Source organism: Oreochromis aureus, linkage group 16 (assembly GCF_013358895.1).
Source record: "Oreochromis aureus strain Israel breed Guangdong linkage group 16, ZZ_aureus, whole genome shotgun sequence".
Taxonomy (NCBI): Eukaryota; Metazoa; Chordata; class Actinopteri; order Cichliformes; family Cichlidae; genus Oreochromis; species Oreochromis aureus.
In genome coordinates, this window is record NC_052957.1 from 19,555,276 (window position 1) to 19,581,000 (window position 25,725).

General features: G+C 39.3%; 1 protein-coding gene across 11 annotated transcripts in view; it reads right to left on the bottom strand.

The window, feature by feature from the left end:
* LOC120433578 (nectin-4-like) overlaps positions 1 to 25,725 on the bottom strand; it is a 40,484-nt gene that overhangs the window by 2,767 nt on the left and 11,992 nt on the right. For 2 of the 11 annotated variants that reach the window (XR_005608630.1, XM_039599990.1), the window contains exons 1-7: positions 14,244 to 14,609; positions 8,198 to 8,539; positions 7,781 to 8,083; positions 6,682 to 6,775; positions 1,163 to 1,317; positions 545 to 644; positions 236 to 332 (exon numbers count right to left, since the gene is read on the bottom strand). Coding sequence is in view for 6 of the 11 variants with exons in the window: in XM_039599990.1 (XP_039455924.1) it covers positions 236 to 332; positions 545 to 644; positions 1,163 to 1,317; positions 6,682 to 6,775; positions 7,781 to 8,083; positions 8,198 to 8,539; positions 14,244 to 14,400 (1,248 nt within the window). In the remaining 5 variants the exon portion in view is untranslated. Of the gene's footprint in view, positions 1 to 235; positions 333 to 544; positions 645 to 1,162; positions 1,318 to 3,817; positions 5,178 to 6,681; positions 6,776 to 7,780; positions 8,084 to 8,197; positions 8,540 to 14,243; positions 14,610 to 18,040; positions 18,624 to 18,897; positions 19,837 to 21,558; positions 21,659 to 23,318; positions 23,474 to 25,725 lie in introns of those variants that run through there. The other 9 variants (XM_039599994.1, XM_039599993.1, XM_039599992.1 and 6 more) reach the window with 9 other exon arrangements.

Consider the following 25,725-nt stretch of genomic DNA (forward strand, 5'->3'; position numbering starts at 1 on the left):
AAAACATTTAAACTTCTATAATATTAAACACAATCATAATGAGCGATTAATGTTACTGCTGTTACTATTCAGGTATTTTAGTAGAGATTAAATAAAATAATTTCTTCATAATTAAACTATAAATATACCCCCAGTAACTGCATATCAGAGAGTTTTACACTAGTGCCAACATATTTTGGGACACATATTAACAGTGAGGGAAACACTCACATTTCAACAAATTAACTGTACTAACCTCTCTCTGCAGTTTTTGGTGATCTTGTCCATGACCATCACCTGGACTCCTGGGAGATGGTGGGTCACTGTGTTCATCACCATGCATGGGGAAAAACCTAATACCACAGGAAAAAATGACATAGTTTGTCGTATAGAGTTGGAAAATTTGGGGGTCAATTTTGAAATAAAATCAAATTGAATTTTAAATTCAAGTGGAGACTTTTAGCTTTTATTGAGGAGTTTCAACAATATGACATTGAAATACTATAATAACTACTTATCATGCTACATCCTAAATGTATGCCTGCATGATTATTGTTCTAAGCACCTTTGAAAATATCCAGATTTGAAAAACCACCATGCTGCAGCCCCAATGACATTCAGGAAAAGAAAAACTGCAAATGAGGCCCAAGCAGCCGAGCATGTTCCTGCAAAGACACAGGGAGTGAGAATATAATGAGAATGAAATGATCTATTGTTCTCTCTCACTTTCCTGGCATTTAGTTTTATATTTCACATTAAGATGAATCTGACGGTATTCAAACACCACGCAACATCTGTACCAAAAACATTCAAAAATGTCCCTGTACTGACAAGTTCTGATGCACAAAAGTAAATGAAACAAACTTGATATGATCATGAAAAGAATCACAAGATAAGACATGTTCTGAGCTGCCATTGGTGGAACTGAGTTGAATATGATCATATACTGCACTGGGTAAGGCATCAGTTATCCATTAACTTGTTCTGTTTTGTGCTGACTTTAGGTAAGGCAACCACTTCTTTAAACTAGCTGCTTACCAAAGAAATCTGTCTAGATGTTCAAGTTTCCTTTGACAGGAACAGACAAAAAGAAAACACAATAACAACACACAAAAGCTCAGAAATCACAAAAAATTTCAGAAGATTTGGACAAACTGCACAGCTAAATCCAAGCTGACCTCACCTGATGCCACATGCACATACAGCTGAGCGTGTTTTCTTCCATATGCATTAGATGCTTCACACTGATAGAGGCCATTTAGATCAGAGGTCCGACTCAGCAGTTGTAGCTTTGCACCCTCTACTTTGACAGCAGACTGCAGCAACGACTGGCCAGATCTGGAAAAACATGAATGAGGCTCAATGTGAAATGCACAGAGAGGGCAAAAAAATGTGAGATGTGCCTAAAAGTCCAATGAATTTCAATCAATTCAATTTTAATTGAAATACATTTTTTGTGAAGATATTCTTAGTTTTGGTAAAGTTTTCTACCACACTAGTCTAAGGAGCTTGGAAAGAAAAAGCAATCTGGAAGGGATTTTAAAACTGGATTATAGATGACTTTGAACAGAAGTGGTGGCTCTGTTCATTGTGCACACAATGAACAGAGCCACCCACTTCCGTCAAATCAAAAGGTCATTCACAGTTGACATAGATGGCTTCTTTCATTCCTATTTCAAACCATCTGTCTTCTCTGTCCAAAATGTGAACATTGGCATCCTCGAAGAGTGACTGGGACAGCCAAGTCTGGTCCCATTGAGGTTGCTGTTCTATGTTGTGTTAAGCTTTTATGAAGTGGCTGTTTGGTCTCTTCAATGTAGAGGTCTGAGCATTCCTCGCTACACTGTACAGCATACACTACATTGTTAAGATTGTGTGTTTTATATTTAGGATGAACCAGTTTTTGTCTGTGTGTGGCTGCGTCTGAAGTACACTTGGAATCTATAATCCAGTTTGAGATCCTTCCCAGACGCCTTAACACCCATTCACATACTTGACCTCAGTAAATCACATGATAGGGTGGGGCTAGGCTTCACAATGGGTTCAGTGATTATGACCCACACCCGTTTTTACACCTTGGCTTGTGTGATTAGGTAGAGGATCAATAGGGGGTCCGTGACCCTCTTGGGGACAATCCCTGTCAGGAGTTTATTTTTAATAAGACATTCTTCAGGCTGAATAAAGACACTCAGACAGTTAGAATATAATAACAGCGACGTGCACGGGTGAAAACTCTGGCGAGACACACACTGACTGCAGCCGACAGTTCTTTATTTATAGGTTACATCGCGTATGCAAACACATCACATTTTCTTTAAGCAAGTTCCTCTAAACCAACGGTTGTGTGTGGGTGTGTGTGAGTCAGATGTGTGTATGGCTGTGCATTTTTGAACTCTTGTGGTTTAGGTGTTGCATTTGTTTTCTGCTTAGATAGTTTGTGTTGCAGGGTTCACTGTCAGTTCACATCACAGTGAAATGGGGAAGTACAGCAAATTTTGTGAAATATATAAACACTTTACAATATGCTTGAAAATTAAAGATAACTAAACAACGAATAAAACACATAAAACATAAAATCTTACAACAATCCCATAGGTCTTAAAATCTGGGACTCTCCACTAATTGCTCTTAGAACTGAAGAAGCTTCTCGGATGAGAAGTGAAACATCTTCCAAGCTCCTTAGACTATGATGACCTGGATGACAGAACTTTCACAGACATCTACCACACTACTTTGCTTGTATGAGTCCACTCTGTGTTCACGTCAGTCTGTAACTTAAAAAAAATTGCCAAAATTTTTATTTTTTATTTTTGTAACGATTGTTTTGAACTTCTGTGGATCATTGATGCTAAAACTCTTAAAAATAACTTAATGAAGTTGTCGAGGCACTTAAAGCAAAACTGTTTAAATGTATAAACACTGCATTTACCAAGAATTCCTCACATGTAATGGATAAGCAGTGAACTACAGAGAGAGAAGCCAAGCACTGCTGAGTCACACTGGTGAATATGCATAATGAAATATTTAGTGTAAAAAGACTGTTTGCAATGTGAAAAAAATATTTATCTCATTTGTAATGTTTGGACTTTAGTGTTATTGTTTTGAAAGAACAGATTGCAGATAAAAGTGGAGGAAATGAAGGGTGGCTGGCCTCTCCCTTAGATACGGTAAGGACATCAGCCATTTGGTAGAGGTTCAGAGCAGTGCTGCTACTCCTCCACATCAAAAGGTGCCAGTTGAGGTGATTCAGGCATCTGACAAGGATGCCTCCTGGGTAAAGTGTTCCGGTTATGTCCCACTGGAAGGAGGCAATATGTGGAACACGCTGGAGAGATAATATCTCTCGGCTGGTCAGGAACGCCTTGGCATTCCCCTTGACAAGCTAGAGGGATGTTGCTGTGGTAAGGCAGGCTCAGTTTCTCTGCTTAGGCGGATGCCCCAGCAACACAGCCCCAGATAGGTGGAAGAAAATGGATGGATGGATGTTTCTTTTTACAAATAAGTATTTCATTTAACTATGTCCTTATGTTCAATATGAACTATGCACACATCATGGAAATAACCAACCCTAAAAAACAGGCAAGTCTGTATCCCACCTGACCAAATAGTTATTTATTTAGTGCCCACTGTTTTATACCCATAAATAAGTCCCATTCGATCATGTCTGAGTGAAGGTGTTACCCTTACAGTTGGACGAGACATGACCGACTGGTTTTGATTTGAGAGTAATTAAATGAAACCATCTTTCAAAACTCTTTTTAGCTTTTGTCTGCTGAGCTGAACCAGCTTACACAACCCTCCAGGGTTCCTGGAGCACCAGGACAGCACAGGTACAAAGTACTGCCCAAAGGGGTAATCCACAAACCAAGTTCAGTGCAGTCAGGCTTTCTTTGTATTAGCTGGCTTAATAAAACCTAAAACCCATGTTAGAGATGATGGTTATCATAATAGTGTTTATCTACTTTCTCTGTCTGCTGGGCTTTATGCTTCAGACTTCATGTATCCTCACATAAATTTGGTCATGTGACTCTTCTTCAACAGGAAATGGTCCCTACGAGTGCCACCTGCTCCAATCAGCTGTTATCAGTTGATAATGAAAAATCTTAAAAGAACATAGAAAAATACAGCACTAAAAATAAGACAAGGTTATGAATTTGACATAAGTCGCCACAGTGATTTACCCAAAAAGAAATACAGTTTCATGAAGTAGTTTACATTTTACACATGATTAACCTTCAATTGTGGCCCGTTTTTACCTAATTATTTACAGGAAATGTACGTATATGTCTATATATACACACACAAATGAGAAATTGATCATGAATTTTGGTCTTAAAATTACCATAGCTAAACTGCTGAACAAAATGCACTTAAAGTAAAAATGCAAAAACAGCTAGAGTAAAACCTCGGGGGTGTTTCAAGCTTGACTAAATCTGTTCAGTCAAGCTAAAAAACATTACAGCAAGCATTACTGTCAGAGCCAGTAATGACTCTGACAGCCTGCAGTAATGACAGTTTTTGCCAGAGGGAATACAGTAAAATGTGAAACTGCTCACAGTAACTGCTAAAAACTGAACAGCTTAAATAAATACCTTAAATGTTTGTTTTGTTGATTGTTATCTGAAGAACCAACCATGACTTATTATAGCATCTACTTTAGCTGAGGATCCATCCATAATCCCTCAATAGAATAAAATAGCTGTTTATTGTCAGTGTACATATACAAATAAATTGTGGTTGCACCAGGCCAAATATAAATAGTAATACAGCAGGAATAAAGAATAAGGCAAATACTATGTGGGGTATAGTGTTTGTTTACAGTCTAAATAGCCCTGGGGAAGAAGCTGTTTGTGAGTCTGGATGTTTGGGACCTGATTAACCTGAGGCGCCGTCCAGAGCGCCTGTGATGGCCTTTGTCTTCCTGAGACAGGAGAATCTGGCAACAGCCTCCATGGATGGCAGAAGGTAACTTATGATTTTTTGGGTAGTGTTAATTCCCCCCTTGTGCAGCCTACCAAGCACCCAGCCAGTAGGAGAGCACGATCTCCACTGAGGAGAAATAGAAGACCAGCAGCAGCTACTGGTTCAAGTTATTCTTTCTCAGTACAAGGAGCAAGTGCAGCTACTGGGCCTTCTTTACAAGGGCAATGGTGTTTTGGGTCCAGGTGAGGTTGGCAGAGATGTGGGCGCCAGGAAACCTGAAAGTGGAGACAGATTTGGATGAGGGGTGTCTGACTGATTGGGGCCAGGTGGTGATGGAACCTATGATCCAGGACCAGGTGGGAGGGGCATCTGAAGGTGATGATAAGATTATGGTGTTGAAAGCTAGAGCATCCTCACATAGCTCTTCCTGTTCTCTAGATGGCTTAGCGCTCTGTGAAGGGTAATGGTGATGGTATCCCCCATGGACCGATTTGTGCTGTAAACTGGCAGGGGTAGAGAGAGGGAGGAAGGCAGTTTGTGATGTGCTGAGACACTATCCACTCGACACACTTCATGACCACGAGACATGAGGGCTATGAGTCTGCAGTCATTGAGGCTGTCTATTCCAGTCTTTTGGGGGATGGGAATGATGGTGGGGGCTTTCAGACAGGTGGAGCCAGTGGCATGACATGTTCAGAAAGTTATAAGTTAAATTGACACTGGTTGGCTGTATTGCACAAAACAATGAGAATTCAAATCCACTCATATCAAGAAGGCTCACAGATGTTACTTTTTTTTGTCATATACCACATGGATACATATACTTGCCGTATCCATGTGGTATATGACATGTATCCATGTGGTGCACATTATTTCCATAATAAACAAAATATGAGGAAAATATGAGGAAAACAAAATATGAGGAACATACTGTATATTACTGTATACTTGTATTCTATTGTACATATTGTATATTCCTCTGCTCCTCTGTCTCTCTTGGTGCATTAAGCATGTGTATGACAAAAGAATTTCCCTCGGGATAAATAAAGTTCTTTTTTTCTTATCTTATCTTATTTTGTGGGAGGGGGTGCATGTTTTAAGAGGGAAAATAAAAGCTTTGAGCCTTTTCAGGGCCCTCAAAGTGCTTTACAATTCCACTATTCATTCAGTGTCACATTCACACACTGGTGGAGGCAAGCTACAGTTGTAGCCACAGCTGCCCTGGGGCAGACTGACAGAAGCGAGGCTGCCATATCGTGCCATCGGCCCCTCTGGCCATCACCAGTAGGCGGTAGGTGAAGTGTCTTGCCCAAGGACGCAACGACCGAGACTGGCTCGAACCGGCAACCTTCCAGCAACCTTCCGGTTACAAGACAAACTGCCAACGCTTTGAGCCACGAACGCCCATTTTATTAGTGATTTGTTAAAGGCAGATTTATTAAACATACCAGTTCTGTTGTGATCTGAAAACAAGTTTGCTTATATTTTCTAATGTATATATTTACCTTAAATTATTATTTTTTTCAGAACCTACAGTTTAACCACAGTCTGTTCCTAAAGCGTGCATGTTCAGGAAACACCCATCAGCTAAAGTTTAAATGTTGCCTTCTTTAATTTTCCAAAATTCACTCCCAACAACTTCATTACGTGTTATACTGTATATCACTAAATACAATACCTCTTTTTGTTCCTCAGGGCTTTTCTAGAACAGGTTGCACAAGACAAACAAAAAGAAGCAAATTAAAGTTTCAGCTGAAATCATTATTCAAACTACTTTACCTGCTCCAGGTAAAGTTTGCGCTTGGGTTGGCTTCTGTCACACACTCAAATGAGTCCTCTGAAATTGCTCTAATGTTCACTTCTGTGGGAGAGACTGCAAAAACCGAAAGAGAACAGTGTTAATTCTGAAATGAGGAAATACTAATGGTGTCAAAGTAATATTTCACATTTGCCTGAATCCTATCATGTCACACAAAACCATACATTTTGGTTCCTTTTATTTAGTTTGAAGGAGTGATCCTTTGATACACATGAAGGTTGCCACAGGCTCACTTACAGTCACCTTGTCTAAAAAAAAGGATATCAAGTTTTGTGTTCTTCTCAGGGACTTCCACCAGAAACATAACACTGCACAAAACCAGACGAACCTGTGTTCAGTTTCAAAACAAGCCTCTATTAGTTTTGCTTCATCCTCTGCCATTCCTCATGTGTACTGCATGGATCTTATGACTGAGGAGATCGGTGAAAATAATGGACTTATTGTCAGGCTTGACAAACAAGTTTGAGACAGACTTTGTCACATGGTGTTTTGTCATGCTGGAAGTAGTAGACCAGAAACAAAAAAAAAATAGGTATGGCTATAAACAGACATTGTCAGCAGCTTTACTTTGCAGGATAGTGGTGTGCCCCTAAAATCAAAAATGATGGTACCTCTGCTTCAAAACCAACTGGATTGCTGAGCCATTTTCTGACTTTAGCTGCTGTAAGTTAATTCTGACCTGAACATATACATGCCTCTGAAAAATGATTCAATGATGATTTTTGTTAAGTTGATACCTGAGCTCATGTGAACAAAACTTATTTGAGGCAGCTGAAATATAATATCTAGACAGTACAGATTGACTGGTAAAGAGTACCAGTCAATTTGATACTGCCTTACACGGCTTTTACTGATTAAGTTCAGCTTTTTTTCAACTTCTTTTCGTCATTTCAATCCATGGCTCTATGTAATATATATATATATATATATATCTATATATCTCTATCTATCTATCTATCTATCTATCTATCTATCTATCTATCTATCTATATATATATATATATATGTATATATATGTATTATTAATATATATATCTCTATTAACAGCTGAAAACTCACAGTAGACCTGTATGGTGAAGGGCAGGGTTTCTTCTGTAAAAAAGGAGTCACCACTGATGACACACTGGACCTGGTGACCATTAATCTCTCTCGTAGGTACGCCAAACAATGAGCTGACTGTGGTAGTTGTATCATTGTCATAATGTGTGGAGTTTGTTGTCGTCCTCACTTTGTCTCCCAAAGCACCAGTGAGCCACCTCACCTCTGCAGGAGGCTTCGATCCAGCAGCCGTGCAGGTAGCAAATAAAACCTCTTCTTTGCCCAAAGTGGGAAGATTGTCCTTCACGTTTGTGAAAGGAGGCACTAGGAGAGGTACAGCACACAATTAGTCAACATGCAAGCAGGATGGTGAAAGTAACTCTGTCTCTATCTCACATACGAACACACAGAATTTTTTAAAGAAAAAAGTTTTTATACCAAGCAAATTTAGAGGTATCTCAGTCTTCTGATTTCCACTGGGAAACAAGGTGAAGATGCACGTGTATCTGCCTTCATCCTTCAGGGCAACATTGGCTAATTGGAGAGTGCCATTTTTTTCATTAAAATTTCCAATATATTTAAATCGATCATCACCTACATTGACAAACAATGGTCCCTCTCTGGGTAAGATAGTGAGGAAATTGTCATTGTGAGGTTTTTCTCTCGTCTTCCTCTGCCAGGAAATCTGTGTCAGGTCATCATTGGTATCAATGACATGGCACGGTAGGATAGCAGTGCCTCCTTGAATGACTGTCACACTTCCACCAATCACCTGGAGAGCTGTAAAGTAAAATACTATTAAAGATCAGGCCAAATAAAAGTAGAAATGAAATAAGAGTATCCAAGAAGATTAAGACCACATTTTTCTTTATTTGTGTGTGCTTCATTTCTCCGCTAAATCTTGAACTTAAGTTTGGAAGTTCTTTTCAACGGACAAATACAGTGTTTTTCTGCCATAATAAAAATTCTGCCTCAACTAAAGGAAAAATCACTAGGATAGTGATAGCCTTCTTACTATATTTATCATATAGTATATATATATATATATATATATATATATATATATGTCTGTATGTATCCTTCCTGCTCCCTAACCAATGGGTGGACCTGAATGAAACTATGCACAAACACTTTGACATGGCCAGAAATGATTACCATCTATATGTTAAAAAAAATCATTAAATCATTTGTTTTTCCATAAAGATTGTGTTTATTTCATAATTATTGTAACATTTCATGTTATGTTCTCCGTGTGCATCTCCTTCATGTGTCACATCCAATGCTCATTAGTCATCTGTAAATTAACAGTGACCAAAATTTGCATGCTTGATGGAATTATGTTCGAATTGCCACTAAATGTGGAGTGATGACTTTAAAAAAGAACTGCAGGCATGACAAAATCTGTCCACAGGTTTGGTTTTCTCTAATATTTTTAACCATTTTATTAGGTGTTTAATCTACTGAAGATTAATATTACTTTTGCTTATCAAATCAACAAAATAACAAGAAGATACACTGATATCTGTTAAGTAAGGTAACAACTTGTGTCCTTAACCACATGTGAAACACTCAAGGTTGCATGCTCTAGTGGCCTGGGAAAATGACTCTGAAAACATACCCCACCTTAAATCTCCATGACAGAGGAATGTGAAAACAATAATCTGCAGCTTGATTCCCATGCTTTCAGTTTGAAGTCATAAGCAAATACACGTGCTCAAAACAATGTAAAACCAGTAGATCCTGGTTGCAGTTTGGACTGATAATCAAAAAGCTCAACAATTTAAAGCCTTTTAGTTAGTTACATAAAAACCCCGCCTTGTTGTATAGAAATTAAGGAACATGTGACCAGTCAAATAAAGGATTCATATCTTGGGGTTGCTGCTTGGATTCATCTCTCATTTATTCTTTTCCTAAAAAAAATTTATATACAGTGAACTTCAGTGACAACTCTCCTCACTATGAGAGTTACTCATGCTTTTTTTCTTCTCATTTGAATTACTGTAATGGTCTTTTTGCTTCTTTCAAAAATTCAGCTTTGGATCGCCTTCAGACTGTGCAGAATGCTGCGGCAAGACTTTTACCTGGCACTAACAAGAGGTCACATACTACTCCAGTTCTGGCTTCTCTTCAGTGATTGCCAGTCCAGTTTAGGTTTCATTTTAAAATTTTTGTTTGAACTTTTAGAGCTCTACATAGTGAAGCTCCCCAACATATCTCTGACCTGTTAAAACCTCATGCTTCAGACCTCAGGTTTTCCGGTTAGAGGTTACTGTTGGTCCCACGTACTAGATTCGAAGCATGTGGGGATTAGGCTTTTCAGGCAGTGGCACGAGGGTTGTATAATTCTCTTCTTTATTCTGTACAAACTCCACTGACTCTTTTAAAAAGCAGCTGAAGACATTTCTATGCAAACGAGCTTTTAATAATAAGTTTCATATTATTATTTTATATATATTTCTGGTTTTATTGTGAAGCGCTTGTGATTTTTATCTGTGAAAAGTGCTATATAAATAAATTCTACTTACTTACTTCCTATAAAGAGGGATGTCTTATGTTGAAAGAAGCTATACGGATTTAATTGTGGTGTAACAGAAACAAAGCTAAAGGTTACTAGGAGAGAAATAAGGAGAAACTGGGAGAGTAAACAATGAGTTTAGTTTCAGCTGAAAAATGGCAATAAGCTCTTATGTTGGTTTGTGATTGTAGCGAGTGAAGCTGCTGAAATAAACAACAGAGGCTATGAGTTCAGGCTTAAGCTTTCTTCGGGGGGAAGCTACAGCCAGCATTAGTGAAACCTTCTTTGAAGTGGATATAACATTGCTGGACAGCTATGGAAAAAACTCACATTTTTTATTATTTTTTTGGTGCTTGTGTTTTTTTGTTTTTTGTTTTTTGCTTTGTACAGCACTTTGGTCAACCTGCGTTGTTATTTAAATGTGCTTATAAATACATTGATTGATTGATTAATTGATTGATTGATTGAGAATGTAGCCTAATCCGTGATCAAGATCTAATCTGCTGATAATAAGTAATTGTGACAATGTCCAGAATAAATAAGCAGGTTTATGTTTTCATTTGTTAAAGCCCAGACAGTAGATGAGGCTTTAGGTGAGGAGGAAGAGGATCAAGTTTTATTCAGATGCTGGTCATGTCTCTCCTTTGACTTTTCACTCCTTTGCTAATTTGTGATGATATATACATTATGAAATATGAGATGAAATATTGTGTATTTTCTTAGGAATATTGGAACAGTTAGCTATGGAATATTACACACATACAGTTTGTGAGCCAGAAGAGGACTCTGTTGAGAATTTCACGTTAACTATGAAGGACGATTTACAAGGCATGAGAACTACGATATTATGATTGGGCTTTTGAGCTGAGCACACCTAAAAGTTTAAACCTATAACCTAAAATTAAACCTCACAGGGCGCACATGTCAGGCACGAACAGGTGAGCAAATCCATTGGTTAACCATTAGATCGTCTTGTTCGTCTTGTAATCGGAAGGTCGCCGGTTCGAGCCCCGGCTCGGACAGTTTCGGTCGTTGTGTCCTTGGGCAAGACACTTCACCTACCGCCTACTGGTGTTGGCCAGAGGGGTCGATGGCGCGATATGGCAGCCTCGCCTCTGTCAGTCTGCCCCAGGGCAGCTGTGGCTACAACTGTAGCTTGCCTTCACCGGTGTGAGAGTGAATGAATAGTGGTATTGTAAAGCACTTTGAGGGGTCCCGAAAAGCGCTATATAAATGCAATCCATTATTATTATACAATAAACCTACCTGCTGACCAGAACCTTTCCGAATATGGATAATATTTTACCCTGTCCAAACTCCAAATGTACACAGATAAGTGCCCTTTTGTATTAAAGACAGGACTCCTGCTTAATCATACTGTTAAAACTGCAGCTTATAATAAGCCAGTGTTACCTTCAGCTGGGTGCACAGTTAAAATACTCCAAATGTGAACTAACACTCAGGGGTTTGGGTGATTTCCTCACCTAGGGCCACTGATGTCCAAACTGTTCAAAATGTCTGTGAGGACATTCATCAGTTCTGGGCGTCTGATTGTATTTTACATTATACATGTTTTTAAATTTAGTCTAAGCTGATAAGGAGATCAGGCAAACACAGAAAAATTGAAAGACTTTTCAGCAAAATAGAGCTCTTTAAACGGACGCTCTTTTGTTTTTATTTTGTTTGTTTAAAATGCTTTCGTGCCATTGTGGTAACTGGTGATATCGGCTGATCGCTCATTCAAATTCTTCTACTGTTGATTTTTTACTATTTTTTTTTTACTAATTTAACACAAATTTTCTAAGGAAACATAATGCCAGGAATAGTGTTTAAAGTGTTTTGGCACTTTATTTATTTTATTTTTTGTATTTGGCAGTGGGTGCTGTGATGCCTACCCTTGGCAACAGAGTGTGCAGCTCCCAGCACTCCTATTCCCCAAGACCTTGATCAAAGCCTGCTCAGGACTGCCTTCCACAAAAGCAGAAGCAATTAAAATTAAAGCTGCAAGCAGCGATATGAGGGCCCTCGCACCCGGCGGCGTCGAGCCAAGCCCAACACCTAAAACCAGCGCTTCGATCTGATGTCACATTGATGGAATTCATGCATTTAACCACCAGCTAAAATTTCATCTCATTCAACCATTATTATAGTCGTCCCACTAGGTGGCGCTCTAACCATTACTGACAAATGGCATAACAAACATTTCCGAGCTCGAGTCTCATCACGCCTGCGACCTTTGGGAGAGATTGGACATTGTGTTTTTGAGCGACAGCAGGTTACTGCTTTTGGCGAGTGATTGAAACTCCACGTGCCGCCATGACCACCCCGTTTCCCTGAACGTAAAAAGCTTCGCAATTTAACATCACAAAGGTCTTGAGATTCCACACACAGGAGATCGCGTAAATCTAATGAAATCCCTTGGAGGAGTTCGTCAAAGTATGAGGCCTGAAAAGAGGGGAAAATGTCGCCAAATTTACACATTAATTTTAAAATGGCTGAATTCCTGTTGGATTTGGGATATTGCTCCAAGAGACTTTTTGTACATCTTGATATCTCCAATAAGCTTGCCAGGTTTCAAACTCATACATAAAACACAGAGCAGGGGCTGTTGTTTTGAAATTTTGTAGGGGGCGCTGTGGAGCCATTTTGCGCTCTTCAAGGAAAATGAACATATAAAAGAAATCCTCATCACATTAGAGGTGTGCGCCAAATTTCAAGACTTTTAAACTTTTCAAGCCCCTCAAAAGCCACTTCATCTTTCATGGTGAACTGCGCTGCCACCAGGGTGCGCCGTTCAGTTTATAGTCACAATTTTCTCACTGAAGCATCAAGAGGGACTGATGGTGATATTCACCGCTTTTGAGGTGGCCACGATGAACCTGTGAAAATCAGTACAACAAAATGAAAGACATGACATTTCCTGGTGCCACTAGGTGGCGCTCTACGTATTCCTGACAATGGGCATATCAATCTGTTCAGGGCGGGTCTGACATCATCCCTGTAAAATCTGGTACTGATCAGATTGGATTTCATTGAGTTACACTAATTTGTTTCTTCATGGCGAGACCTCAATGTTCGCCATGCTGCTGGGGTCACACCCTTCAGCGAAAACTCACAGTTTTCTCTGTAACCCAAGACCAACTCCTTAAGGCTTTCCTGGAGAAATTTGAGGCTGCAGATGTCACCCATTACAATACTGTACCCCAAAGTGTAAAACATGACATTTCCTGTTCCCACTAGGTGGCGCTGTCCCTGGTGTCAAATATGGCAGTTGAAATATGTTCAGGGTGGAGCCTTATCATATGTGTCCACTTTGGTCAAGGTCGGACAATGTATGACAGAACGAGAGGCAATAAGATTTTCATGGCGAGTCATCGAAATTCGCCGTGGCGCCACGGCCTCACAGTAACCCGAAAACTCAAAAGCTCCGCAATTTAACATGGCCCAGGTGTGTAGTTGACACTGACCAAATATGAAGCTTGTACGATGAAATTCCAATGAGGAGTTCGCAAAAGTTCGAGGCATGGAAATGGCAAAATTAGAGCCAAAATGTCACCTTCACTTCCAAATGGCGGACTTCCTGTTGGGTTTAGGACATGGCCATAATAGACTTTTATGTGCGTCTCCGAACGTTAGATATGTGTTCCGAGTTTTATACATGTAGGTCATACCCATCTCGGGGCTCGCGTTTCTCATTTTCTAGGTGGCGCTACTGAGCCAATTGTCCCTGGACATGTCTACGGACATTAAAATACGTAAATTTTCACCAGACCTGACGCGTCTGCAAAATTTCATGAGTTTTCGAGCATGTTTAGGCCCTCAAAAGGCCGATTCATTTGCCGAAATAATAATAATAATAATAATAATAATAATAATAATAATAAGAAGAAGAAACAGAGCAGATACAATAGGGCCTTCGCACTTTTGTGCTCGGGCCCTAATAATAGCAATAAAAGATATCATACGTACCTCCTACATATGTGCACTGAAGCACGACTATCGGGAGCAGCAGACTGCTCATGGAGTCGCAATAACTTCCACCAAAAAAGTAAATCCATCCATCCACTGATCTTGTTAGAGTTAAAAGGATATTCACATAAACCAACTTCACGGAGAAACAAATCATTAGACAAAGATTGTCTGTCGCAGCGAAGTGGCATTAGGAACGTACCTTATTAGTTAGTATGCAAGTAGACATATTCGTTACAGACTGCAGGAGCGCTAACGCGACTGACGCGTCTTACCCGTTGATTGGTTATGTTGGCCAACATGTGGGACACAAAGCTGGCGTTATTCTGTGTCTTTAAGCTGTCAGCTGCCTCTTCTTCTCTCATTCTCTCTCCCTCCATCTCCTTTTGCTACTTCAATCATGAAACTGATCAAAGATCAGCTGATCGGCTTTTCTGTTGCAAGTCTCGTCTCTCTTGTTTGTTTATCACCCACTTTGCGCCAGAATGAGGAAACCAGCGAAACAACAGCAGCACGTTTAAGCTTGATAAGCTGTTGTTATAATTTATTTAATATTACCTTCTAGTATCAGCTGATGTTTGCTGGAGCCACAGCCAAAACTGCTGGTCATGATATCAGTTTGGATATGTGGTGAGAGGGAAACATGAAGATGAAACCAGGAGATGTCCTTACTGAATCATCAGAGCTGAACAAGTGATGGACAAACAGCTTTACCTGTTAGGTGACATGAATGAGTTGAAGGGAAGTTATGAACTGTTTCTGAGAGACAAATAACACCAGGATCCTTTTCTATGTAGCTGACAGTTGACTAGAGCCTCATGAAAGTACCACATTTCCTGTTCCTGCACAGCCTTTTGGGGCCATATTTACACAATCGTGCACTATCATTAATACCGCTCATAGGCGTGGTTAGTTCCTTTCTTTTAGATTCCTTACTGGCATCGTTGTATTTTTACTCAGTTGTATACAGCATTTGTATTCTATTTTTATCCTATTGTATATTTTATTCTACTGTATATAGTATTTTATTTCATTCTATTCTGTACAGTTGTGTACTGTATTTATTCTTATTGTATTCTAATTTTTGCTTCAGAACTTTTGCACTGTCCACTTCCTGCTGTGACAAAACAAATTTCCCACATGTGGGACTAATAAAGGTTATCTTATCTTATCTTATCTTATCTTATCTTATCTTATCTTGTCTTATCTTATCTTAGTTTAAGAGTGATTTACAAATGCTTATATTAATATTGAGTGCAAAAATAAGACTTGCTTTTTTTGGCGTTAAATGTCTGCCGATTAATATCAAATTGCTTGTGGAAGTAAATCTGTAATAAATCAGCCAATATAAGCTCTGTTTTTCAAGTTTTCCTTGGTAGAAAGTGAAAAACATAACCTTTCTGTTTTTCAGTTACAGAGGTTGTTTGGAGACATTGATATTTCTCCTCTACTTAATAGCAGAAACTTGGCTTTCTTGTGTGCATAATGAGCAAGCGAATAAGGCAGAAAATAGGGTTTTGATGGAAAATTGGTCTTGAAGCACACAGAGATAGGAAGTGCAATTTTATTATGGTGGAAGCTTAGAGAGCCAAAATAAAAGTGAAATCATTACGATGTACTATTTTCTACTAACTTATGATTGTTTTATTCAGTCATATTTGTTCATAACTTAAAACTGCAGAAGTCAGTGTTTGTAAAGCACCTCTCACATATAAGTGTTTTCATGAGGGGTGCACTGTGAAGTGTGATTAAGGGTGATACATATACAACACAGAGATAGGAAGTACAGAGATAAGAAGTGCAATTTTATTATGGTGGCAGCAAGAGAGACAAAATAAAAGTGAAATCATTACAATGTTTTTCAAACATGAAGCATAGTTTTGGTCTTCTTTTGCTGTTGGTTCAGTGAATTTTGGTCACAGAGTGTCGAAAGCTGGAGTTTGGGAATCTATGAGACGTCAGCTTTAAGCACCTGATGGTATGTCTGACTTGGGCCATTGTGGGTCGAATGAGTCATTACAACACCAAATAATTTGTTCCAGTTTGTCTTAATCTGTTTTATAGGTTGCATCAAAAGATGCATTGTGTTGCAGGCACTCAGCAGTGGCACTAAATTATTCTTACTTGCAGTAACACCACTATTTTCTATGGGCATGATGTCATATCCTGTGTTTGTGTGTGTGTGTATATATATATATCTCACCCTTTAATCACACTCACAGTGCACCCTTCACGAAAACACTTATATGTGAGAGTTGCTAGTCAATCAATCACTGACTACTGCAGTTTAAAGTTATGAACAAATATGACTGAATACAACAATCATAAGTTAGTAGAAAATAGTAGAATTAGAGTACAAAGAATAGAGCAGAGTTTCCATGATTGAGTAGAACACAGAAAAGTTTATCTGTTATCTGTTATCTGTGTGGCTGATGCTTAAGAAATAAAAATAACCATGTACAACTCACTAAAAGCAGTTTCTCATCTAGAGTGTCCCACTGTTTGATCACTGACACTGACGTGGAATTTGATTTCATATGAAATAATAATTTTTAATATTCTTTTTTCATTTGGAAAGAAATGTAAAAAACAAACTCTGAAAGAGCAAACACTGCAATCCTATGACAGGAAACATATTCAGTCATGGGTCTGCAAAGTAGTGCACTGCAGTTCGTGGGTTTAGGCTAATTAGTTGTCACAGTCCTGGGTCTGTGACCCAGTGTTTTCTTTCTGTATCTTTTATCTTTGATTTCTTGATGTATCTTTGTTTATTCTTAGGTTTTGGTTCTGTGTTCCCCCTCTAGTGTAGTCAGGTCTGTGTTAAGCCCGCGTCTCTGAGTCTGTGTCTTTGCGTGTGTGAGTTTCCTGTTTTACTTTGAAGGTCCGTGTCTGATGTCAGTGTGTTCAGTTTACGTTTCCCCTGTCCCGTCATGTCTGATTACCTGGTGTCTGATTCCCAGCTGTGCCCTCCTTTGTGTCTCATTCCTCGTTATCCCTCTGTGTATTTAAGCCTTGTGTCTGCCTCTGTTAGTTGCTGGTTTGGCTGCGTTTTTCCTCCGTTACCCAGTGGTTTCCCTGCATCTGTCTCGTCTCCTGCATCTCTGTTTGTGTCTCTAGGTTTCAGGTTTGTTTTTATGCTTAGTTTTCCCAGTTTAGGTTTACTCAGTTCTGTTTTTCGCCACCCTCGCCTTTTTGTATTTTCACCACCATTAATAAAGCTCCCTCACATCAGAAGTGCCTGCATCTTGGGTCCTTTAATAATTTCACACGGCTCGCCTTTGCGAGCCTTGACATTAGTAGCACTAAATTGCCCATAGGTGTAAGATTCATTATAATGATACCAAAAACCCATTGGACCCATTTCAACCATACATACATTGAACAAATATCACATTAGGAAGAAAGACCGGAGAGAAATCGCATGGTAAGAAAACAATGAAATTCACAACATCCAAGGACAAAAGGAGAAAAAGAACTTTACTCAGATTTAGCTCCTATAGGAGAGCAGTTAGACAACAGAAAAAAAAGGGTGATTGTATATCTGTCTGTGTACATGTGTATTTGTGCGTGTGTATGCTGTGTCCAACTCGAGAGACAGAGTGTCCGTACACCTACTTTTAAGCAAAAGTCAACAATCCCCTAGCTGACACAGGTGACCTTGAAGTAGGAGGATAAGGCAGAGAGTCAACACAGTCTTGTAATCTGAGATTTGTTGTTCCAGCTTCAGTCTTGGAGCTTCTAGCTGGTGAGGGAGGCCGCATGAAGACAATGGTTGTTTGGGATTGGATTAGGCGAGGAACTGCATTCCAATTTCGCAGTTGATCTAATGTCCATCATTGGTCCCCAGATCTATCGATTCCCGTTGTTTGAGTCACGACATTTAGTTTTCTTCTGTAAAATGAAACTCTTTCTAGTTCTAGGCAATACCCAGGAAGGTCAATGGTTATACGAGGGGATTTCCAGAGAATGTTTTTCTCTCCTTACCATTTTCTAGTTTAGCTGGTAGCATGAGATGGTAGCTGCAAGCCTTTCAGGTCACACAGATAATCCAGCTCCTCCAGGATGGCAAATCCACACATGCTCTTGCAAGAAAGCTTGCTGTGTCTCTGAGCACAGTCTCAAGAATGTGGAGAATATATGTGCATATATCTGACCAAACTGTCAGAATCAGACTGCATGAAGGTGGCATGTGGTCTTACATCATTTAGTGAGATTTGTGCTCACAAGCCAGCACTGTGCAGTTTAATACCTATTCCTGTTTAGAGCGTTGTCTTATCATTGCCTGTCAAACACACCTGTTGCCACTTTCATTTCATATCCCTGAAGTTTCATTGATTTTGGTCGAAAAAAAGGTGGTCGAAATTGCTTCAATGGTCACTTCTGTGTGAGAGACAGAAAAAAACAGAACTGTTATAATAATGAACTGAAGAAATACTAATGAAGTCACAATAATGTTTCACATATGTTTGCATCCTATGATCAAACTGTTTATGTCTCATGGCTGTGAAGAGTAATTTGACTTCAAATCAGCAGTATCATCTTGCGGCTGAGATCAGTTGTGACTGTGTATTTTTAAAATATCTCTTTATTAAATAAAAACTGCTTAAAGCAGTAATTATACAAAAGAAGACAAAAATGAACAGCTGATACCCACAGTAGATCTGCCTGGTGAAGGTCAGGGTTTCTTCTTTAGGCAGTAAGTCACCACTGAAGACACACTGGACACGAGTTGCCTACCCCTGCTCTAAGAGATATAGCTGATCTTCTGATTGAACTAGGTAAAGATGCATGTGTATCTGCCGTCATCCTTCAGGGTAACATTGATTAACTGAAGAGTTCAATTTTTGCCTTTAAAATCATCACCTGCACTGCATTGTCTTGTTAGTAATTGTAACAGTGTTGTAACAATAGAAATAGTAATTTGTTAGATTACTAATTACTGAAAAAAAAATAATGCTATTAATCCCATCACTAGTGATGCCATCGATATCAATAACATGACATGGCAGGATTGGGTTACCTACTTGAAATACTGTCACACTGCCACCACCACTGCACTGCTACCCGTCATCATTTGGTCTGTGATGAACTTCTGCTCTTCTGGGGGATGGTGTGGCAATATGTTGTCCTTGACGGGGCGACCGTGGCTCAAGGGGTTGGGAAGCGCACCTGTAACCGGAAGGTCGCCGGTTCGATCCCCGGCCTTTCTGTCCTGGTTGTTGTGTCCTTGGGCAAGACACTTTACCCTACCGCCTACTGGTGTTGCCTCCACCAGTGTATGAATGTGAGCGTGAATGAATAATGGCATTGAAAAGCGCTATATAAATCCAATCCATTATTATTATTATTATTATTGATCACCTCCAGCACTGCTAGTTGACAGTGATCCATGTCTTATATTATCTTCTGGTCCATGATATTCATCTGTTCTCCTAGATGGTCCCTGATCATCATGTGCACCTCTGGGAGTTGGCGGGCATCATGTAGTCCATGATCATCTCCAGCACTGTAAGGCAACAATGATACATGCCTTCCGTCATCTTCTGGTCCATGATCATCATCTGTTCTCCTGTTATCTGGTCTCCTAAGAAAACTGTGGGACATGCTCCCTGTCATTATTTGTGGTTAAAACAAACAAACAAACAAAAAACCCTAAGATGCACATGAGAAAGTACATGTGGGAAACTGTTCTAACATCAGAGGAAACACTGTCAGTACCAGGAAAAAGTCCTCAGCAGGGTAATATTGAGCAGATTGAAGGATGCTGTCAATCCCTATTGAAAGACCAATAACCAGGTTTTAGAAGAAATAGATCGTGTCTCAACAAGAGCAGACATCCCTTTTTGAGTCCAAGCTTGAAGAAGGTGATTCTTCCACTTACCTAGGGAGTATTAACTTTCTCGGAAGGCTTCTTTGTTTTACTTTTGGTTTTGCATGAGTTCTCTTAATCTTTTAATATTTTAGTAACTGAGTTAATGAGTAACTGAGTGTTTTTAATCCTTATAATTATGACTGTTATTCTAAAAGTGGAAGAGTGCTCTAGTCTCTGCAAGAGTTCTTAGCAAAAGGAAAACAGCGGCGGGCAGAGTTTAGACCTCTGCCCACCAGTAGCGGCATAGCAGGATGTTTTAGATGTTTTAGTCAGTGTTTGTTGGGACAAGTGACTGCCGCTGTTTCCTCTCAACTTAGATCAGCTTTGGAAGCATTGAATAAAAGAGGCAATTTTCAAGTGTTGAGATGCTGACTGCTCGTGTCCCTTTTAAGTGGACTTTTAGTGCTTTTAACAGACTGTACATGTGGGAATTTTCGCTTATTTTGTTGACCCACTGTTGAACTTTGTTAGATATTATCTTCACACCTTATTGGTCTTTTTCTTTTTCATTTTTGCCCCCTGGCCAGGACTGTTTGATTTCTACTGTTTTTAAAAACATATATTTTTATTGTAATTTATTTTTTAGCATTTTTAAAAGCAGCCTCTGCTGTTTGATTGGCTGACCCCACACTGCTCTCCACCCAGTCTTTTGCCTTCTCCCTTGGTCTGCAGTATCGTCAACAAGCAGGGAAGGACAGACACTAATGTAAAAACAAGAGTTTTCTTTTTATGGCTTAAGGACATCTGGAACTCAAGAATACTTAGGAAACAAACCAAGTTCAGAATCTTGGAGGATGACAAAGGCTACTATTAGTAAAACACAGACCTTCATCAACAGCTTGCTAAGGAAAATCTTGAAGATTTACTGGCCAAACAAGATCCACAGTCATAACCTGTTGGAAAAACTCAAGGCAAGTACCTTCAGAGGAAGAGATATGAAGAAGAAAATGGAAATGGATAGGATATGCACTGAGGAAACCAGACAACAACCTCACCAGACAAGCTCTGAAACTCGTAGGGGGTAGACAAAGAAGCAGGCCAAAGAATATATGGTAAAGAGACCTCAAAAAGAATACATTTGCCATCAGATTGAGAAAATGGCTCAAGACTGAGCATTTCTGTGGATCCTGATCAAAGGTCCATACTCCAGAGAAGGGTTAAGTAATATATGTGCTTTCTCTCTGAGGAATTTCTTTCTTTTTTTTTTTTACAGCTTATGTACGACCTGTTTAACTTGCATTGAGAACTCCTTTGACCACATGTTTTAGGTTAACACTCACAAATTGCAAACACTACACTTGGATCCCTGCTATATGTTTTACCTCTTTATGTTATGAAGAAATAAAAACATTTTATCAACCCCATTTAAAGCACATATGCTTTAAAATGAAATAAATTATAAATTTTCCAACATACAGACATGCAGGTAAATGTTAGAAGTACCTTATAAGATATGCAGAATTATAAAAGCACCATGCAGCAGCCCCAGTGACATTCAGGAAAACCAGAACACCAAATAAGGCCCAAGCAGCAGAGCATGCTCCTACATGGACACAAGAATGAAGAATATGAGACTCTGATGGTATTTAGTTTCAAATTTTACATTTGGATGACTTGGACAGCATTCAAACACCATGTAATACCTGCACCTGTACACATTCAAAAACTCTGCCGTAATGACAAGTATTAGGGCACAAAAAATAAACGAGACAAATTTGATATGACCATGAACAGAACCCATCACAAGTTAGGACATGCTCTAAGTTTTAAGTGGTGGAACTGACTTGAATAATATAATGTATTGCATGACTGGAGCATGTTATCCATCAGTCATCCATTCATTCATTTCTATGTTTGATGCTGGCTCTTGAGTAAAACGACTACTTCTTTTACGCTGTCTGCTTCCCAAGAATTTCTAACCACTTCATTTGGATGTGGGTGGAACGCTCCATAGGGAGAGTCCATCATTTTACTCCAAGTCTAGATGTTCACGTTTCTATTTATTTCCTTTGATTGCAGTCCACATAGAAATAGAAAAATAGAACAGAATAACTTCAGAATGATACAATATGCACAAAAGTTTGGAAATCAGAAACAAATTGAGAAAGATTTGGAGAAACTGCACAGGTAAATCTAGGGATGGGTATCAAAACCCGGTTCTTGTTGAGAACCGGTTCCCACTGTTTCAATTAATTGGAATTGTTTTCCATTTTTGCAAACGATTCCCTTATCAATTCCAGTCACCCCGAAAGACGTCACCACGTTGCGGAGCGTCATTTACCTGGCAGGAAACACGGCGCCTAAGCGGCTCAAACGCTTAAAAGTTTGGTTATACTTTACGAGAACGGATGACAACAGGGCAACTTGCAATACTTGCAAAGTAGATATTTCATTTAAAGGAGGAAACACTACGAATATGCAAAAGCATTTGCTCACAAAACACGCGATAACCTTAAATGAATGTTGTGTTTTTAATTCCGCTCCAGACTCGTGAATCTCAACCCAGCAGCAGCGGTAACGTTTGCACGTCCTCTCCCGTTAATACAGCAGGTAAATAATCAGCTAACAGTGCATATTATGTTAGCGCGATCTGCCTTATTACAAAACCTGCCATTACTGTGCATTTAGGTGACCATGATGAGAGAGACAGACAGAGTCTGGCTGGCAGTTCTCGCTGCAGTCTATCGGTAGCGTCTCCTTTCAGGCCAGGATAGACGAATGTCACCGAGCAGTGACTAAGTTTGTGGTCAAAGGCTTGCACCCATTTGCCACAGCAGATGCCCCCGATTTTCGGTAAGTGAATGTGTTTAATTGTAGGCAGGGACAATACTGGATATTCTTGTGTAATTGCTACAGAGTAATTGATGTTATACTTTGTTATTGCTACAGAAGAATATTTATTTTATTATTTTACATTTACAATTTTTTTTCCTGGGGGCCCTGTGACACCCCATTGAAGAGCCGTAGGCTGTGGATCTCTTAAGATCTCACTGTTGGGTTCGTAAGGCCATGTTACTCCTAAATTTCTGTCTTGTTCAAAGAGAAGATATAAAACAAAGTTCTAAGCTAATCAATCTCTTAGTGTTCTCCTTTTTTAAAAAGAATCGATAAATAATCGAATCGTTAAACAGAATCGAAAATGGAATTGGAATCGTGAAAATCTTATCAATACCCATCCCTAGGTAAATCCAAGCTGACCTCACCTGATGCCACACGCACATACAGCTGACCGTGTTTTCTTCCATATGCATTAGATGCTTCACACTGATAGAGGCCATTTAGATCAGAAGTCAGACTCAGCAGTTGTAGCTTTGCACCATCTACTTTGACAGCAGACTGCAGCAACGACTGGCCAGATCTGGAAAAACATGAATGAGGCTCAATGTGAAATGCACAGAGAGGGCAAAAATGTGAGTTGTGCTGAAATTCCAATGAATTTCAGCTATTAGTTTGTTGTGTTAGTCATTTTCCTTGCTCACATAAATGTTGATATTTTCTTGAAATTAAACCTAAATACATGATCTACAGTGGGGTGAAAAGTATTTAATCAGCCACCAATTGTGCAAGTTCTCCCACTTAAAAATATGGGAGAGGGCTGTAATTTTCATCATAGGTATACCTCAGCTATGAGAGACAAAACGAGAAAAGAAAATCCAGAAAATAACATTGTCTGATTTTTAAATAATTTATTAGCAAATTATGGTGGAAAATAAGTATTTGGTCACCTACAAACAAGGACGTTTTCTGGCTCTCACAGACCTGTAATTTCTTCTGTAAGAGGCTCCTCTGTCCTCGACTTGTTACCTGTATTAATGGCACCTGTTTGAAACTTGTTATCAGTATAAAAGACACCTGTCCACAACCTCAAACAGTCACACTCCAAACTCCATTATGGCCACGACCAAAGAGCTGTCAAAGGACACCAGAAACAACAGGCTGGGAAGACTGAATGTTCAATAGGTAAGCAGCTTGGTGTGAAGAAATCAACTGAGGGAGCAATTTTTTAGAAAATGGAAGTCATACAAGACCACTGATAATCTCCCTCGATCTGGGGCTCCACGCAAGATTTCACCGCATGGGGTCAAAATGATCACAAGAACGGTGAGCAAAAATCCCAGAACCACATGGGGGACATAGTGAATGACCTGCAGAGAGCTGGGACCAAAGTAACATCAGTAACACACTACGCCGCCAGAGACTCAAATCCTGCACTGTAAGACGTGTCCAGGCCCGACCGAGCTTTGCCAGAGAGCATTTGGATGATCCAGAAGAAAATGGGAGAATGTCATATGGTCAGATGAAACCAATACAGAACTTTTTGGTAAAAACTCTACTTGTTGTGTTTGGAGGAGAACGAATGCTGAGTTGCAAAGAACACCATACCTACTGTGAAGCATGGTGATTGGAAACATGCTTTGGGGCTGTTTTTCTGCAAAGGGACCAGGATGACTGATCCATGTAAAGGAACGAACGAATGGGGCTCTGTATCGTGAGATTTTGAGTGAAAACCTCCTTCCATCAGGGTATTGAAGATAAAACGTGGCTGAGTGTTTCAGCATGACAATGATCCCAAACGCACTGCTTGGGTAACGAAGGAGTGGCTTCGTGAGAAGCATTTCAAGGTCCTGGAGTGGCCTAGCCAGTCTTCAGATCTCAACCCCATAGAAAATCTTTGGAGGGAGTTGAAAGTCTGTGTTGTGTTGCTCAGCGACAGCCCCAAAACATCACTGCTATAGAGCAGATCTGCATGGAGGAATGGGCCAAAAATACTAGCAACAGTGTGTGAAAACCTTGTGAAGATTTACAGAAAACTTTTGACCTCTGACATTGCCAAGAAAATGAATAAAACAAAGTATTGAGATGAACTTTTGTTATTCACCAAGTACTTATTTTGCACCATAATTTGTCTGATTTTAAATAATTTATTTGCAATGTGATTTTCTGGATTTTCTTTTCTCATTTTGTCTCTCATAGCTGAGGTATACCTATGATGAAAATTACAGGCCTCTCTCATCTTTTTAAGTGGGAGAACTTATGCAGTTGGTGGCTGACTAAATACTTTTTGCCCAACTGTATGTGTAAAGCTCACTTTATGTATTAATATCTTTTTTTATGAAGACAGTCTAAGCTAACTCTTTGTTCACAGTCTGTCAGTTGAGATAATAAAATCTTGAGACTTAACATACACAAATGCACAAACACTGCATTTATCACGAATTCCTCACATTTAATGGTTGTGCAAACTACAGACAGAAAAGCCAAGAAGGACCACTGAGTGACACTGGTGCAGTTTAATCTGAAAAAGTTTATGCACAATGAAATATATAGACTAAATAAAACTTCATTCCCATGTGAAAAAATATTCATGTTATTTGTAATTTCACTCTCAAAAACAATAATCGAGATGGAGCTTAAATGCTGAATTTTTTTATTATCAAGTATTACAGAATCAGTCAACACATGTAGACAAATTCTGTTATTGTAAATTTGAGTTTTTGTTGCTTATTTCTTTTTTTATGCTGCTGTATTTTGTACTCACTGCAGTGGAAATGTACTCTTTGACTCTTTACTCCAACACATTTGATAACAACAGTTAAAATTTAATTCAAA